This window comes from Vipera ursinii, assembly GCF_947247035.1.
Source record: "Vipera ursinii genome assembly, chromosome: 5".
Lineage (NCBI taxonomy): Eukaryota > Metazoa > Chordata > Lepidosauria > Squamata > Viperidae > Vipera > Vipera ursinii.
Window position 1 is genome coordinate 58,186,466 of NC_139518.1, and position 18,745 is coordinate 58,205,210.

General features: G+C 37.5%; 1 protein-coding gene across 2 annotated transcripts in view; it reads left to right on the forward strand.

Annotated features, from left to right (window-relative positions):
• Window positions 1-18,745, forward strand: part of PLPP4 (phospholipid phosphatase 4) — a gene marked incomplete at its 5' end in the record, with an annotated part of 120,088 nt that overhangs the window by 37,807 nt on the left and 63,536 nt on the right. For both annotated transcript variants that reach the window (XM_083364538.1, XM_083364539.1), the window contains 2 exons: window positions 11,297-11,405; window positions 17,650-17,740. In XM_083364538.1, the coding sequence (XP_083220664.1) occupies window positions 11,297-11,405; window positions 17,650-17,740 (200 nt within the window). The remainder of the gene's footprint in view (window positions 1-11,296; window positions 11,406-17,649; window positions 17,741-18,745) is intronic.

The window sequence follows — 18,745 nt, forward strand, 5'->3', positions numbered from 1 at the left end:
ATAAAGGCATATAAATTAATGAAAATCACTCAAAAGTTTGTTGAAGAATTTAAGCAAATGAAGATATCATGCAACTTGCAATTTTATTGCTGGCTGCTTCATTGTTGGAAGCTGGCTGTGAAGAAGGAAATGGCAAACATGTGACCGTGGAACCCTGATAACAGTCATAAAAGTGGTTACAAAAACTGAAATTTGATCACATTACTGCAGGGGTGCTATAACGGTCATAAGAGAGTCATATTGGAACATTTTGGATAGAAATTTACACTGTCTTATGCTGATTTTCTTCTGAAAAATTTACTGTTTTTATGAATGTGCATAGATTTTTCCTGTGCCTTGCTGTTGATATATTGTTGCAGACGTTTCATTACCCTAAGTAGGTAACATTATCAATGCTAGTAAGGAGTGCTGTTTGCTGTTAGTTTATTCTGGTGTCTTGCCTGTCTGGGTGGGTGGGGGCAGTCTTAGGGATTCTTTGGTTGAGCTGTTTACTATTGGCTCCTTGGCAGTTTCTTGATTGGGGTATTGAGCTTGGAATTAATCTGTGCTGATCTGAGTGCTGATTGCTGGTGGAGAGATGCTGGGAATCTTTTTTCTCTTTTGGGCTGGTTGATTGTCTTTTTCTTATTTCTCTTCTAAAATATACTCTTTGTGGGATATAAAAAGAACATCTGGGGTTTACCGATACATTAATGCATTAAGGAATCCATTTGGGAAACTGTTATCTGCAAAAAGAAAGTGAACAGTTTGCAAACCCACCACTCAGGAAATGTGTATTGAAAAATTAAACAACTGGTTCTTAAATCCAGTGATCAAAGTAAAGATCAAACAATAAAGGGATAGAAATTTTAAGTGAGCAGTTCTAAGCTAATTTTTAGTAACTTCAATTAGAACTGAAAGTCTCATTTCTTATTGCTAAATAAATGTAGGACTTTCCCTATTGAAATGCACACTTAGGATTTGTTATTTTGAAGATAACAGTGATGCAGCTGCTGCTTGTCTGTAGGAACTCCATCATTTTGTGCTTTGAACTCTGCATGGAACACTTTTAAAGTTTGAAATTGATATGGTTTTCTGTTCCATTATTTTGACTGAGTTTTCTGATTTTTCTGCTAGTAATTTGAGGCAGAAAGTACGTTGATTAGAATCTAAAACTAAAGCTGGTTATTTTGTAGACTGGCAGTGACTTTTTAATCTCTTGTAAGATTTAAAAATAAGTACAATTGTCAATTTCTTTAAAAAAAATCTATTCTTAGGTCTTGTGCTAATTTTAGTTTCAGTGTTAATCATTTATAAAACGGGAATGTTAATTGCCTTTGAGCAGGTCTTTGAGCAGCTTTGTGGACAGCTTAAGAAGTTTATACATTATGCCTGCCCTGTTGTAATTTGGATGTGGATGTGGGTTTTAAAGAATCTCTAACATGAAGAAGACAAATGATTCCACTATGATTTTCTTCCCACTGCACCCCATTATTTTGACTTCACTCTAACAGTTTGCATAAGGATTATTTAAAAATAAGTAGATCCCACAAACTCACAATCCATTCATTCCTGATCTAGACTCTTCATATTACAAATAGCACTTATTTATAAGGCATGTAATGTCAGGCATGTAATATCAGGGAAATCTACAAATGCTGGCACAATGCAATCCTGACAGCTAAGTTCATTCTGTTCAGCATTTGTGTGCCTAATCCTTGTTGCACTGGAGGGAGTGAACTAGTTTATACCAGCTGACTAGTGGCACTCAGGTTGCTGGCTCTTCAGGAATCCTCTGCTGATCTCACCTCACCTCGTGTTGCTTTGCCTGATATCTGGCCATGTCCAGTGTCAGCTTCTGCTCTCTGTACACACGAATGCAATTAGATTTTTCCCACCAAAGTGTTACCCATTTATCTACTTGCAATATTGCATGCTCTCAAACTGCTGGGTGAGCAGGAATCAGGGAGTGATCAGCAGGAGCTCACTCCATCTCTCAGAGCTGGCCTTGAACCTGTGGCATGCAGACCATTTCTGGCTGGTAGTTCCAGTGTCATTAAGCCACTGCACCACCATGTCCCCACAAATACCATTAATTGTAATTTAAAGCTTCTTATAATTATAGAATTGCTGAGAATGACAAAGTAAGAATGGAGACTCCTGATTTCTGGGAAGTTTTTAAATACAGTATTAGATGTATATTAAAATATCTTTGCCTCTTCGTACAATCAAAGGCAACAAAAGTTTATGTTAATTTTATATATTATTAATCTCCAAAGTATAAAGCAAGTATCATTTTGTTCACAAGGACGTTATTCAGCAAAGGAGCCAAAATTTAATTTATATGTAATTGTAAAGCTGTTGTTAATTGCTTTATCCTCTTAAGGTTTTTCCAATTGCAACATATGGTTATGAAAGCTGGAACATCAGAAGGCTGGATGAAGCAAAATAGATGCCTTTCAATTACGATGCTGGCGAAAACTATTGAGAATACATGGATAGCCAGAACAAACAGTCATTCAAAACTAGATGACATGAAGCCGACCGCTTACTGGAAGAACTAAAATCCAAATGTTTTGGACATATAACACGAAGCTAAAAGTCATTGGAAAAGATCCTGATGCTTGGGAAAATGGAAAACAATAGTAATAAAAGCCAATAGAAGATAAAGCCACAATTCTTGGGAAACCCAAAATTTTAAAAAGAGTAATGATTAGAGCTAACATAGACATCCTTGATACCAATGAATTACACTAGACAGGCAGAGGTCAATTCCAATCAGATGATTTTATGGTTCATTTTTCTGGAAAAGATATCAGATGAAGAGTTGCATTCCGTGTAAGCAAACAAGTGGATAAATGTGTTGATCGTTACAGAGCATACAGCGATCACATAATATCCATCCAAATTCAAGGCAAGCCACTCAACATTACCATATTGCAAATCTACACCCCTGTTGTAGACTCAAATGATGATCAGTTCAAGCTTTTTTACAGTGAACTTCAATGTGTTCTCAGGCAAAAGAACAAAATCTCTTACCAGATACATTGGATGAGATTCTGACAATCAAGAAGGATATTTTTAAAAATCCCAAAGAATAATTGGAATAATTTCCCTATGTTGGATTTCAAAAAGAGACTAAAGAATTTAAAGTGCTAAAGAAATTTGTAACAAGGATCAACAATCATGTGAATGAATACAGAGCAAGACTGCTCTTTATATGATAATAAGACTATAAAGTCAGTTTGTTGATCAGGGGGAAAAATGGGACAGGTTGTTACTCTGGGTGATCTTTTGTAGATTTATTGATATCTTTCTGGATTTGATTGTAAATGAATATGATGTAAAAGTTGCTTTTCCTTATGGTTATAACTCTAATTTTATAGTACTTAGACTATAGTACATTACATCTAACTATTTCTATTTATTAAAAATAAGGAATTTTGGAGAGTTTGCCATTTTAAAGAAGTTCTTTCTCTTTGTCGTGTTAAACTTTAGGGGTTTTTTGTGTGTGTGTGCCTATACTAGGATGCTGGGATTTCTTTATACTTGTGAAATGTTTGTTATTGGGAAAGTTGTGTATTGCGATTTGTCTTTTGTAAAGGAGAGATGGTCTGTGTCATGTGAAATTGGGTTTTTTATTTTGCTTATATTAGAATATTGGGACTCTTTCATAACCTTTAAATGGGATTTTGTTACAGTTAAGAGGATATGCCATATCCTGGAGATAGGTTCACTTCAACTTCTATTTATTGAAAGAAAAATGCCTATTATTATTTGGGGACAGACTTCGATACATTGCCAAGCAAAAATCAGTTTAAAGTACCTTTCAGACCTCTCATGGATCTGTTCTCTAGGTGCCTTCAAGTTGGGCCTCATCTTTGCTGACTGTATGGATAGATGGTCTGCATTTCAACTGGATCCTGATGATTACCTATAATTAGCTCTTCCAATAATATTCTTATGAGCTCTTTGATCCGTCCATCCATCTTCTATCTACCACTATCATTTGCTTGTCTGTTGAGTTTCTGCTTAATTATAATTATCATTTTCTTCCTCCTTCTCCTCCTCCCTCCCTCCCTCCCTCCTTTTTTCTCCATAAGGTAAAACTGGATGGGAATCTGTTATACACATTTTATTCTCTCTGCAGCTCTCTGGATCACTGATTCACACACTAAAAATTGTGGCTGCCAAATTTGGTTCCGGATAATTTGGGAGTACTTTTACAAATGTGGCGACATGAAGCTGGACTTCAGTGGCTTTAATTTGATTTGAGGATTGGTTTTCAGCTAATTACAATGCATACTTCAGGGACAATTTTATAGCACGCTCTGTATGATTACTGAAAGCTTTCAAATGTACAGTGATTCTTAATCTGCAGTCTGTAGCCTTTGAAATGTGTGCTTTATGATAATTGTTGCAAACTGACATTGAACAATAGGATACTAAATTGATACTGGCCTGTTGCAGACCAAATAGGTCCCAATAGTGGTCACTTCCAAGTAAGCTTGTATAAGTTTTTTAGTCAGATATATTTCAATATATCTAATTTAAATGGATGTGCAGTAAAGATCCAATTCATTTCTGTGTGATTGCTATCGGCATTCTATCTTTGCCAAAACCGATCCCCACAATGTTTTTCACCGTTATTTCTTTTAACTTTAAAAATGGCAATGCTGTGCTACCAATATAAATTGTCCTGTCAGACACAAATATGACAAGTCAATATTATATTAAAGTGTATGTGTCTGCCTTGCTATTAATTAAGACTGAACAATGGAAATACTTCATATATCAGAGAGACACTGAATAGTTTACCTGCTCTTTTAAGGATATTTCTTGCTTTATTCGTTTTTATTTCATAAGATTTGCAGTGGAAAGGAAAATATGTGTATGTTGCCATAGCACAACAAAACTACTAAGAACCAAAGTATATGCTAGATATGTTTGAAATATCATTTTCAGGAAATCGAGTGTTCTGGAGAACTCAGAAATATTTAGATCATTTTCAGGCACTCTAGGAGTTTTTAAGCAGTTTTCCCAAAACAACTATTCTGAAAGTATTGCTAAGGCTTTAGGGGTAATCTTATTCTAGAAATGTCTATGAAGATTCTCAGTCTCCAGGTCACAGTTGTGTCAACAGTGGTTCTTATTTTGAAAAGGTAACTGGGCTGATTTTTTTGAGGAAAAACAAGACTTTTCTCTTCCTATCCTGGAAGCTTCATCAGTTGTATCGAATGGATCTCCCACAGCATCCAATACAACTAATGAAGCTTCCAAGATAGAAAGCAAAAGGTCTCATTTTCCCTCAAAAACAGTTCTTATTCTAGAACCTTCAATTTTTAGGAGATACCGGTAATATTTTAAACTTACCCAGCATACACCTTTTTCAGTGTATACCTAAAGCAGGTCCTCAGCCCTTTCCCATGGCAGACATGCTGATGTCAAAATAAAAACCTAGAATGTAAAATTGCCAACATCTTGAGAAATTTCATGTGAGAAGCAAGAAATATTGTGTGATTTAGCTGGCTTACAAGATCACGGTCATCTAATAGGTGTATATTTAGGTTTAGATATAAGTAGGCACTATGATGTAGAACAGGGGTGTCAAACTCAATTTTATTGAGGGCCGCATCAGCATTGCGGTTGCCCTCAAGGGGCCGGGTGGGTGTGGCCTGGGTGGGCGTGGCCTACTGGGTGGGCGTGGCTAGAGTGCGTATGGCCTACTGGGTGGGCATGGCCAGCTCTACATCGTTCGCATCAAGGGTGCCTATGGGGGCCTGGGCAGGAGTGGGACAGATCTGAGGGTCTCTGGCAGAAGGAGGGTCTCTGGGCCAGGGCCAAGGCAGTGGGGGCCGTTCCCTCACTGTTTCCAGGATGGCTTCGTGGGCCACATGAAACCACTTTGCGGGCCGGATCCGGCCCCCGAGCCTTGTGTTTGACATGTCTGATGTAGAACTTTGATATCCTTGAATGTGACTAATATATTTTGAAATGTCATACTAAATTCTAAGTAAACTTCAGATGGCATGAAATACGTACTCACCACAGACCTATATTCATTCTGTGTATCATGCGAATTGCTTATAGAAGTAAAATGAGAGAAAGTATTTGGAAAGCTGCGAACTCTGGCTGGAAAAACCTGTTAATTATATATATTCACGTGGCACATATATGAGTGCTTAAAGATTAGAAAAAGATGCTCTCAGAGGCATGCTTTACTGCACCAAAACTATTAAGAGCAAAGAAAAAAATATCACTGACAAGTTTAGTAAGAAGCCTAAGGTTGCCAGGGCTTGATTACAGCATTGAAAACATAATCTGTTGACTCAGTATTTATATTTTTGATATCTATACTCTTAACTTGGCCTTATTACATTGCAGCTACATTATTAAAGATGCCAGCCTTTAATGTCAAAATAGTCACTTCTTGTCAAGCTGTCAAGTCTGGTGAATGCTGAGTGGGAGGGAGGAAACTGCCAGGAATTTACGGGAATGAGGGCTTGCTCTTGAATAAGTCTACCTTTCCAGTTAAAATATATATTTTCTATTGTCAAATCAAAGTATGTATCTATGTATATGTATGTATTTATAGATTTATATAGCAGTCCATCTCAAACATATGACTCTGGGAAGCTTACATTAAAATAATAAAAACATGCAAATTTAAAACCCATAGCAATCAACATAATCAGGAGACATGCTGGGACCCCAGCCTGAAGCACTGAGCTTCAAGGCCTTATGCATTTTACACTTCTTCTGATAATCTTCAAGGGCAGCCCCACGTACAGTATGTTGCAACAGTCCAATGACTATGAGAGGGCCTCTCAGTCTAGGAATAGGTGTAACTGGACATAGTGCAAAACTGTGCATAGGCGCTCCTAGCAGTTTGTACCATCTCAAACAGGAGTTGTGGATCCAATTGTGTCTAACCCCATCTAGAAGCAAAGATGGCTGGTCCCCGGAACCAGAAAGTCCCAAACTTAATTGGTCTTGTTAAGTTTGAATTAAAGCCTGTTGTGTTCATCCAGGCCCCCATAGCTTCCAGGCACTGGGAGACAGAAGCTCCTTGGTTAATTACTTGCTACAGATAAGCAGAGTTTACACTATAATGGAGCAGAGAAAAGCATCAGCAAATGAAAGTCCAGGGAAAGTAGTAACATCAGTCTTTCTACCCAACTGCTCTCACCTTTAGGAAATAAGTAGTGATAGGGAGATGTGGGAGAAGGCTGTAGTATGCATTTGGCCTGGCTTTAGAAGTAGCGAGATTTTGGCTCCGTTGCTCTAGCATTAAGTTTTCAACTGCCATTATGTTGAATTCCAGCACTTGGAAATTTTTGTGACTAGGATAAGGAATCGGAACTTTACAGATATTGCCAAACTATAATTTCTGGCATTACGTCATTCTGGCTATCGTGTGTGTGTGTGTGTGTGTGTGTGTGTGTGTGTGTGTGTGTGTGTATGTCAGCCTTCCAGATAAACCAGACAGGAAACATGACTAAATGAACTAATTCTACTGAATATTGCAAGTTTGAAAGTACAGATTTCCTGCCATCACTTTTAACTGCTTGTTCCATTAGATTAGGGCAGGGTTTCCCAACCCCTGGTCTGTGGACCGGCACCGGGCCACAGCATGCCAGAAACTGGGCCATGCAAACAAGCCCTATCCGTGGGATGCAGGCAGCATGCAAAACCACGCCCCCTCCGATCCACAGAAAAACCTTTCTCCATGGAACTAGTCCCTGGTGCCCAAAAGGTTGGGAGTCTCTGGATTAGGGGGTCCATTAGGCTGGGTCCTTCCTAAGTTTCTTTCTCTGACTGTTAAGCTACTGTGGGCTCCTCCATCTGATTGTTTCATAGGCAGTATCTCTTCCCTTCTTTTCTCAAGGTCATCCACATATTCCATTATATCTGGCTTCCTGGGTGTTAGATTTCAACAATATCTGGGTCTGCCAGGTGATTAGCCTTTTCCCATCTCAAACTTCCCGAATTTAATATAAACAATTCAAGAATCAATTTTAAACACAAACAAATTGTTCTGGATCCTCCCCCTATTTCTGCTTTGTTAGGACATCAAGACACTACAGGCACAAGATATGCTTATATTATTTACAAGTTTAGAGCTTGTGGAAAATGCCTGCCAATTAGTGTTTGCCCTTTCTGGCTGTAACTGAACATAGAGAACTGAGAGCCAATTAGTGCTTGCTTGTCAACTAGCAACTAAATGCTGCACCCAGATCTGGACCTAAAAAATGTTTCTGCTTCTCTTTGCAAAAAACAAAAGACAGTAAATCATCAGTATTTCCCTATATGCCCATGCTCACAATCTTTAATTACATGCCATACTCTTAAATATTGGTGTGCTAGCAATTCTACACCTGAGCTCTTTTAGCTACGGTGGTAATACTATCTTCAGTAAAAGCATTCCGTGCCTATGAAGATAAGGCAGTTTTTAAAGGTCACTGCATTGAAATGGCATTTTTCTCTCCATGGATGCCACTGGTACAGGGATAGATCAAAGCAGCTTGCAATTTCAGGCCACAGTTGCAACATCATATTAAGCTAGATTATGACACCATGGGCACTGTACCTTCATCTGCTGAAGAGTCGTAGTTTCTCACTCTTGGTGTCTTCTTTATCTTTCCTTTTACTTTAGACCAGGGTTTCTCAGCCTTGGCAAATTAAAGATCAGAGGACTTCCAACTCCCAGAATTCCACAATCAGCTATACTGGCTGCGGAATTCTGGGAGTTGAAGTCCACACATCTTAAAAGTTGCCAAGGTTGAGAAATACTGCTTTAGATCACAGATGTGGGGCCAGCTTCTGTAGCTTGTGGTATGCAATATTTTCTTGATGTACAATGGCATTTGTTACTTTGAAAAGATGCATATTACACTGTGGCTGCCCTGTGGCTAAAAGACGAAGTTATAAAAAAGTCACCAACTATAGAAGTGGTGGTGTTGGATTGACTGAATTTGTTTTCATTGCTTGATGCTTTATGGATTGTGCAGTGAGCAGTTGATTTGATCATTCCCCCCTTTTTTAACATTAAAAATAAAAATCAGAGTCCTTTATCAAATCATTTTTTTTAAAAAAAATGGTATTTTTACTTACAGAATAGAGGATCAGTGCAGAGAGTCAGTTTGATGTAATGGTTAAGGTTGAGGCTTAGAAACCAGGAGACTGTGAGTTTTAATTCCACCTTAGACATGAAAGCTGGCTGGTGACTTTAGACCAGGGCTTTTCAACCTTTTCACCCACTGTACCACTTTTAGGATATGGCAACATCCGAGTACCAACAGTTGCCTAGCAAGGTGTTAAAAACTTGATGACCAAAAAACAAAAAAGGAAAAAAGTGATGAAGTACAGGTAGTCCTCAACTTACAACAGTTCGCTTAGTGACTGTTCGAAGTTACAATGGCACTGAAAAAAGTGCCCCCCCAAGCCACAAACGAGCAAGATACCTCCCTGTCCATCCGGCGGCGCTCTTCCTCCTGTCCGAGTTTTTCATTGTTGTGAGCATTTCTGTTAAGGATTGGCAGCAGGGGTGGGGTGGGGTGGGATGGTGTTTGGATTTTATTCCCCCCATCTGCTGGATGGTTGCAGCAGGGTTTGGTCACTTCAGATGACCCTGGGACACTGTGACCATCATAAATATGAATCAGTTGCCAAGCATCTGAATGTAAATCACAAGACCCTGGAGATGCTGCAACATTTCAGCTGATCGGTGCTTTCTTCTGGTCTCAGCAGAAGCGCCAAGATCAGCGCCGAGCTCCAGATGGAGCCTGGCGCTGATCCTGGCGCTTCTGCTGAGCCCTGACAGCCTTGCAGCTCCAGCCATCTCTCGCTCAGGCTTGTGCAGTGCTGCCACTGGTTCAGCTCATTCCCCTCCCCAGCTAACACCTTTCTAGGATGGTCGCGTACCACCTGCCAGGTGCCAACCAGGAGATGGGTAGAGAGGAGGGAGAAGAGATGCTGTCTTGGGAATGATCAACTGAGCAATAAAATTCAGAGATTTAATTTAATGTAGAATTCGCTTTAAAACTCTTACTTACAACTCACTCTCAAATTGCACATTATATTTTATATATATTGAGCAATTGTATCCTCACTTTGGATACAAGTGACAGATTTTATTTTCCTGGGCTCCAAGATCACTGCAGATGGGGACTGTAGCCAAGAAATTAAAAGACGCTTGCTCCTGGGGAGGAAAGCCATGGCAAATCTAGACAGCACACTAAAAAGCAGAGATATCACCCTGTCAACAAAAGTGCGTATAGTCAAGGCTATGGTCTTCCCAGTTGCAATGTATGGCAGTGAAAGCTGGACCATAAGAAAGGCTGAGCGCCAAAGAATTGAGGCCTTTGAACTCTGGTGCTGGAGAAGACTCCTGCGAGTCCCTTGGACTGCGAGGCGATCAAACCGGTCAGTCCTAGAGGAGATCAACCCTGACTGCTCTTTAGAAGGCCAAATCCTAAAGCTAAAACTCAAATACTTTGGCCACCTAATGAGAAGGAAGGACTCACTGGAGAAGAGCCTAATGCTGGGAAAGATTGAGGGCAATAGAAGAAGGGGACGACAGAGAATGAGGTGGCTGGATGGAGTTACTGAAGCAGTAGGCGTGAGCTTAAATGGACTCCAGAAGATGGCAGAGGACAGGAAGGCCTGGAGGAACATTGTCCATGTGGTCGCAATGGGTCGGACACGACTTCGCAACTAACAACAACAACATCCATACAGAGGCCCTTCAGGCAGAGAAAATAGGTGTCTGAACTCTCGTGAGATCACAGACCCCCAGAAACTTTCATTTTCAAAGCAAACACCGGTGTGGTAGGAAGGGAGGGGGAAGCAGTTGTGGGGAATGAGGGGGAATAGAGTGAATGTTGCAGAGCCTCTGCAGTCGTTTGTAAGGGTGAACAACTGCCGTGGTTTTGGGGGCACTTATCATGTAACCTCAAACGAGCATTAAATGAACACTTGTAACTTGGGGATTACCCTGTACTCAGCTTTCAAAGATGAGGTTTTGGGCAGTAGTGATGTAAATAAAAGCTCTCTAACTACTATAGTGAAGGATATTATGTCAGTTTGTTGGGTTGACTTGATAAACACACACACACATGTAATTCACTTGAAATAGGGAAAGAAAGCAAGGAAAACAAATGACCTTTTCTATATATTTGTTTGATTACTTGTGGCAAAATGAATGATTTTCTTGCTTTAATTTTAACAAGTTGGAGCATCTCTTTTTGAAATGCTTTTTGAGTGTTTTGAAATTCATTCAACTACATGGTAAAACTTTTTTTAATTGTTTGTTTAGTTTTACAGAGTTTTTGGACCCATTCCAGAGAATTATTCAGCCAGAAGAGATCTGGCTGTATAAAAATCCATTGGTTGAATCTGACAACATACCTACGCGTCTCATGTTTGTAAGTACTAGAATTTAATGATCATTCAGTGGGTGACTATGACTCATTCTATAGCTGTTAGTGAATATAAAGTGGAAAAGTATGTTTTTAAAATAACAGACTGATAAGCAGAGAGATGCATTAATGCAATTCCTAACAGTATAGTAAATTTAATACTGTTAAATAATTTGTTTACATATGATGAAAGGTGATGACAGCTAGTTAAGCAGTCTTATCACTATTATGTTCGCTTGTTATAAATTGCTGGCCATATCATGGTTCATAAAAAATTCTGAGGTTAAATCAAACTGAAGTTTTAGAGGCCATTTCTACTTGCTACCAAACATCTTTTTTTTTGTTATAGCCGATCTTTCCCCCCTTATCATGATCACATATGCTTGGAAAGGGACCTGCACAGCAGTTAATGATCGGTATAGGCCTAAATCTCGCTTCTTTTCCCAGTTCACAAGGCAGCTTGCATAAATCTCATAGCAACTGTGCCAGAGGGCTTTTCATGGAATCCATGCCATGATGCTGTCTGGCTTTCTTGGACCTGGTAGCAAAACAGTATTACAGTCACTCAGGATAAATGATGATGCTGGAAAGTCAATTATGCCTCCCTTGGCACAATAGTCAGGCTGGCTGAATAAGGAGTGGGGGCTTCTCGATGTTTAGTATCATTTGGTCCATATGGAATGCATAATTGTTTTAGTAGATACTTTGAACAGATATGCAAACGTTTGTTTTTTGTGCTCAACAAAGTTATATAGTCATTTAATTTAAAGTGGTCCCTTTTCCGTTATCTGGAAACAGATAATGCTACAAATGCCTTGAAAGAATGGATGGATGGATATAGATTGATGATAGATGATAGACAGACAGATAGATAGATAGATAGATAGATAGATAGATAGATAGATAGATAGATAGATAGATAGATAGATAAATAGATAGAAAATCTGGATTCTTTTGGTGCTTACATCCTATAATTATACAAAATAGTTATTTGGAAAGGATTTTGGACTCTTCATTTTTCAGTACACACTGAAAACCTGGGATTTTCAACTAAGCACTTCAGAGAAAAATAGAGTAAGTTGGGTGCTCTATTCTAATACAAACTATTTCTTTTAAAGAGGTGACTAATCAAAAGGTAAATGTTCTAGGATATCTACATAATACTCATACTTCAAAGGTGAAAAATTTGGCTTTCTTTCACTTGCTAACAAGGTAGTCTAGTTATCCGCTGACTTTTTTTTTAAAGAAAAAACAGCCACAGTTCAGTAGAAAAAACTATGGCATGAAAAATGTTGTCAAAGCTGAAGCATTTCTAAGGTAAAGACAGTATTTTTCAGCATAAGCATTAAATGTGATTTGTCACTGGATTTTCCTATAGCAAAGGAAGAACAATTCTGAAATCCCTTCTCAGAAGGATTTGCAAGACTTAGTGTCTTTTCAAGAGGCAACTGGGTGAGAGTACGTGATGTTCTTGATTTTTAGGACAAATAATTGCAGACACATTTATTGTATGTGGTGTTGAAAGACAGTGCCCTTCTCTACTTTGCTATATTAATATGTTACAGTGGTAGTACCTTAGGCACGAATTGATAAGCCTGGTATTTTGACTACACCTCTTAATGAATTGTTTCTCCCCTCATGAAGAACTGTCAGAATGTCTGCATGTCTGTTGTCAGAAGTATAACAACAAAAGCATTAGTAGCAGCAAAACAGGTGTTGAAGAAGAGAATATGAATCTCCATGGAAAAGAGGGGAGTTTCATTAGACCATTTGTCAAAACTTTAAAGCAAGCCCAGGTTGATTTAACATCTATTCTTTCAGTGTCTGGAAGAGTAAGGTTTGTTATAAGAATATGTCAGCCACTGTTCTTGGCACTGCCGCCAAAACTTTCTAGGTATACTTACAAATATGAGTTCCTGACTTCAGTTTGGACTGCTTCTCCCCTTCCCCTCCTCCCCTTCCCTTTCCTTCTGTCTTTTGTAATTGTTTTTTCTAGTCTTTTCATTGTTTGACTTTTAATTTAATTGTAAGCCATCCAGAATTTTTGAGAGTCTTGGGTAACCTATAAATTAAGTGAATAAATAAACAAAATTTATTTATTTATTTATTTATTTATTTATTATTGGGACTTATATGTATAAATATATTTATATAAATAAATATAAAATTTATTTATACTTATATAAATAAATTCTAGCTGGCAGTCGTAGTGTCCGGTTTTAGAAGTTTGCTTTCCTTTTTAAAATAGTTTTGTTATATTCACCATGTATTTATTGCCTCCAAATTCTGGAGCATTTGCAATAAATATAAAAAAAAGTTAAACAAACGAAGAAAATACTTGTGAAAGTTTCATATACGTTTTTAATACATTTTATTATGATAAACATTTTTGTACGCAGTTAACTAGAATGTATAAATAATATTCCTTAAGAGTATTATTTCATGCAAATTGTAGCCAGTAAAGAGTGTTCCTTAAAACAAACTTGATAGGCCTGTTCTCTTATCTAGTTTTCTTTTTTTATTGACTTTTTTTTAAACTGAAAGCTGTAACTACAGGTCTTTTGAACAATTGCAAGTTCCTGAAAATGTAATTGAGAGGTGCTTCCCATAATCCATCAAAATCATCAAAATTAGTTCTTCTTGGATTGCTCCTCTAGACTGCTTCCTAGCAAAACAGCTGCATGCAAAATAGAAAAAAAAGAATGAATAAATAAATACTATATAAAAGTAGTCGTTGACTTACAATAGTCCACTTCGTGACTGTTCAAAATTACAATAGCCATGAAAAAAGTGACTTATGACCATTTTTCACACTTATGGCAGCATCCCCATGGTCACGTGATTTATATTTGGATGCTTGACAAACTGACTCATATTTCTGACGGTTGCAGTGACCCGGGCTTATGTGATCACCTTTTATGACCTTCTGACAATGGGGAAGCCAGCTTCACTTAACCGTGTTACTAACTTAACAACTGCAGTGATTCTCTTAACAAATGTGACAAGAAGAGTCCTAAAATGGGAAAAAAACTCACTTAACACATTTCTCACTTAGCAACATAAATTTTGGGGCTCAGTTGTAGTCGTACATTGAGGACTACCTGTATTTAGATATCTAATCTTACATTTAATGCATCAACTAGCACAGGGGTGTTAGTCACGCCAAAACCACGCCCACTCCATTGCCAGCAATGGGAAAAAAGTCACGATACGTCACAAGTTTGACACCTGTGATCTAGCATTTGGTTGAGTAGTTAATCTACTGCATGAGAAAAGTCTTTGAATTTTCAAAATCATTAACAAAAATGCCATTATAACATTACGATGCATGATATGATGTGGCTATGAATCCTGCTTTAATGTATCTGGAAATACAAAGTGGGAATAAATTTTTACTTCCCTTCCCACTGAGCAGAGCTTAATAAGTACGATTAGTTTAAGAAACACCGATATTCATTAATTGATTGATTCACAGGTGCATTGGATATACATATGCACATTTTAAAACTGAGTCAATTGGGCACATATGGATAAACTCTGCATCTGCTTCTGTATCTATGTTGGTCATCGTGTTTCATATTATGTGTAGACACTCAGAATAAGGCAAAGCATAATACTGGTGCTGCACATTTACTCTAGAATGATAATGTTGTTCATGTCTAGCAGAGCAAAAGGGGGAGGCTTTCCAAAGAAAGGAAAGCCTTGTATCCTGTTCCTAGTTATTTTTTTCCTTCTGCCACATAAGTATTGTCCAACCAAATTAAGCCTAACTGGCCTTTTGAAGTTGGCTATGCAATTCATAGCTTGATTCTGCTGCAACTCTAAGACAGGCCTTTCTTTGAAAGAGGCACAAGCAAATTGAAATGATGAATGGTGTCAGTATTCCAGCACTAATGAAGCTTATGAAGCTTGTGGGATAATTTGTGGAGAATGGCATATTTCACGGCACACAAAGCCCCAGGTGTTTCCGTTTTACCTGACCTTTCAACTGTAAATGACCCTGTCACCTGGTTGCTCATGTAAACTAGAATAAGGTAAACAGTTTAATTGGAAACCATAATACTTTCAAAAAATAAGTTCAAACCCTTGGTTAAAAATAGTGTATGATAATTTTTCAAAACTATTTTGCATTTTGGTTTGTTATAAATGCCTCACTAAGACAGAAAATCTGTCCACAGCCATATGAACAAGAAGACTTTGTGCCAAGCCTTGGTGTGTGACAACTTACAATTCAGATATGGATTCATTCAATGTTTTTGTTTTCATGTAAACTTTTTCATGGAATTCTGTTTATGAAGTAAACTTTGTTGTTGGAAACCTATGTTTCTTACTGAGGATTCACACCCACTTATAAGTATGCATGTGGGGTTGCAGGATTCTGAATCAGATGTATGTCTTCATGCCACATTAAATCTGATATACTTTATATTTCAAGAATAGCTTTTTAATAAGTTCTGTGGACTTTAATAAGAAACTGAAATTCTCTCATTGCTTAAGGGGGATAGTGCTTGGCTGTTTGGATCAGAGTTTATTCCCAGCTCCATGGATTCATTTATTTTTTATCCTAATCCTATTTATTGAAATATTTTCTTAATAAAAGTACTCTCACCCCAGACAACTAGAAATGACTTCATCTTAATTATATTTTGTAGCATTCATTCTTAAAGATGGAAAACAAATCTACCTTGAAATTTATATAAGCTTCCTCTGCTTGTATATCCCAAATCTACACAGTAAAGCAGAGAAATCCACAATGGAATATGATATATTCTCTTATTTTGATATATTTTCTTATTTTTTTTTTAAAAAGTAGTATCATGTGGAAGAAAAAACTATGCAAAATATTTACAATAGAGTTTATTAGGGTAAACATGCAAGAAAATAAATTTTGAGGGGGGTCAAAGAAATGATTGTGAAAATGGAATGGTGCTAGACAAATGAAAATGAAAAAAATGAATATATCAAAAAGGAAAAAGAAAATATGGCATTATATGCAGGTTTATAGAAGGTTCTTCTACATAGTGAATAGTATAAGTCCTAAAATTCTATTTTATGACTGCTGGGTGTATATTATTACATGATTAGCTTTTCCAGTGATCATTTATGGTGGTGGCAAAGTGGCATGGTGGCCTAGAAGTGGAGCCGTTGCCTCACAATCAAGGGGGCTGTGAGTTCAATCCTAGGTAGCAACAGATATTTCTCTGTCTGGGTGCAATGAATAATTGTCTGCTGCGAACTTGGTGTAGGCATCAGGAAGGGCATCTGGCCAGTAAACATACAAAATCCATTCAGATGCCCTGACTCCACCCCAATGCAAGGAATTACAAGAAAAAAAACGATTGTGGAAATGTGAACTAAGATTCTTAAATAAGTGAAAGCATTTCTATGAAGTATTAATAGAAAAGATGTAGTTTTTTTCATAAAATCATTTGTACCAGCATAACTTTATTCTTGCTTGCTTGCTTGCCTATTTTAAAGGCTTTTTATATTTGACTTATTGAATGTGAAGGCTGGGCGAGCCATCATACCAAATAGCAGAGATCTACACATGTAACCATATCATGAATCCAGGAGAATTTGGACCATTGAAGTTTTGATATACTTCTCTCAGATGTTGGCAACTGTGCACTTTAGCACATCCATGAGGACCGCGTAGAGCATTTTTGTGAATTTTAAAGGAACACTCAAAGACTTGTTTAGGGTAGTGGTCTTAAAAATAGAGTATGGGAAAATGAGTCACGTATGAGCTGCAGACTCACCCAAGGTCTGTAGAAATTCTTTTTAAAATAGAAAGGGGCTGAATTGTGAAGTAAACTTTCTGGAAATGAAATTCTTATGGAGGTAAATTGGATTGGACAAAATAGTCTTCTGAAAAATCAGAACATTCAGTATGCATATGTTTCATGTACAAAATGTATGGGATAGACTAAAGCCATGAGTATTTCTGGAAAATCTTTGTCCTGATGTTTTATAATGTATTGCTTCCTCTTCAGACTTTAGTTTTCATTTTGAAAGCTGATAATTGTTAAGTTACAGCTCTAATTTGTTTGTATCAGTTAAGATTCAGAATTTAGTCTCTCCTTTTATAATAATAGTAATTAATTTCTTTTTGCTCTTGGGTTCATGCAGCTTTGCGTGGAACCGAGGAGATCACTAATAACAGCCCATCTAAATGTAGCAAACTGGAAATGACTATTTCTGATGGAGAGACACAGCAGTAACCATTAATATGTTGTTGTGTCTGTCATAGGCCATTTCATTCCTGACACCCCTGGCTGTCATTTTTGTGGTGAAAATAATCCGACGCACAGACAAGACTGAAATTAAAGAAGCTTTGCTAGGTATGCCAAGAATAATTTTAAATTCTGTTTTAAATGATGGGAAATTGTTTTTTTCCAGAAATGTTGGGAGATTAAAAAACTTCCTTTCAAAACTTTGGTATCTGTACTGGTAAATAACTGGAAATTATTATGATCAACATCATAATCTCTTACGAACTTCAGTTCCCCCTCGCCTTTTTGCACTTACTAAAGTCTTCTCGTTCTCACTGATTCTTCTAGTTATCACAATGTACTGATAGAGTAATATTCAAACAATATGTTCTATACAAGCCACCCTCCCTTGGGGAAAAAATAAATTGAGTTATCTATTAACTGGACAGGGAAGGAAAGGAGAGAGAGAAAAAAAAAGATAGTAGGGAAGGAAAAGAAAAAAATAAGTAGTAATTAAGTAGGCCTGCTGAGTTCAAGAACTTTACTCCCAGCAAGAATACTTTGGACTTCTGACCCTGTTCGCCATTATGAAATCTTATAATGGTTTAGGAGAATTCAATGTCTCTTATTAACCTCTAGTCTAAAAAGTGTGTGTCTACAATGAGACAAAAGTGGGAAGAAATCGATGTTTTTGTTTTGTCCTCACTTGACTGGGCAAACTGCACCAAGTCTTTTCAATCAGTGGATTCAAAACATTCTTTTTTTCTTTTCTTTTTTTAGTTCCAGGTCCCTGCAGAAGGAAAAGTCTTATAACAGTCACTAGCTTGTTATTATAACTACAGGCTTCCACTTTTCATCTTATCAGCTTGCTTTCAATAGTGTCTGCCTCTATTTAACGATTAAACACATGTTTCCTATTTCAAAGGTAATTATTTTTTTGAGAAACTCCCATCTTCTTTTCAGGTTTCCTAGTTGATATGTGTTGATATTCTGTAATCCACAGGGTGTTCTGAAGGCTTCTTCTAGTAATGGAGGACTTACTGTTTTTTGAAAGTCAGAAGCTCTTTACATTTGATGAAATAATTTCCTTATGTCAGTAAGGTAAAGGTAAAGGTTCCCCTGCACATGCGTGCT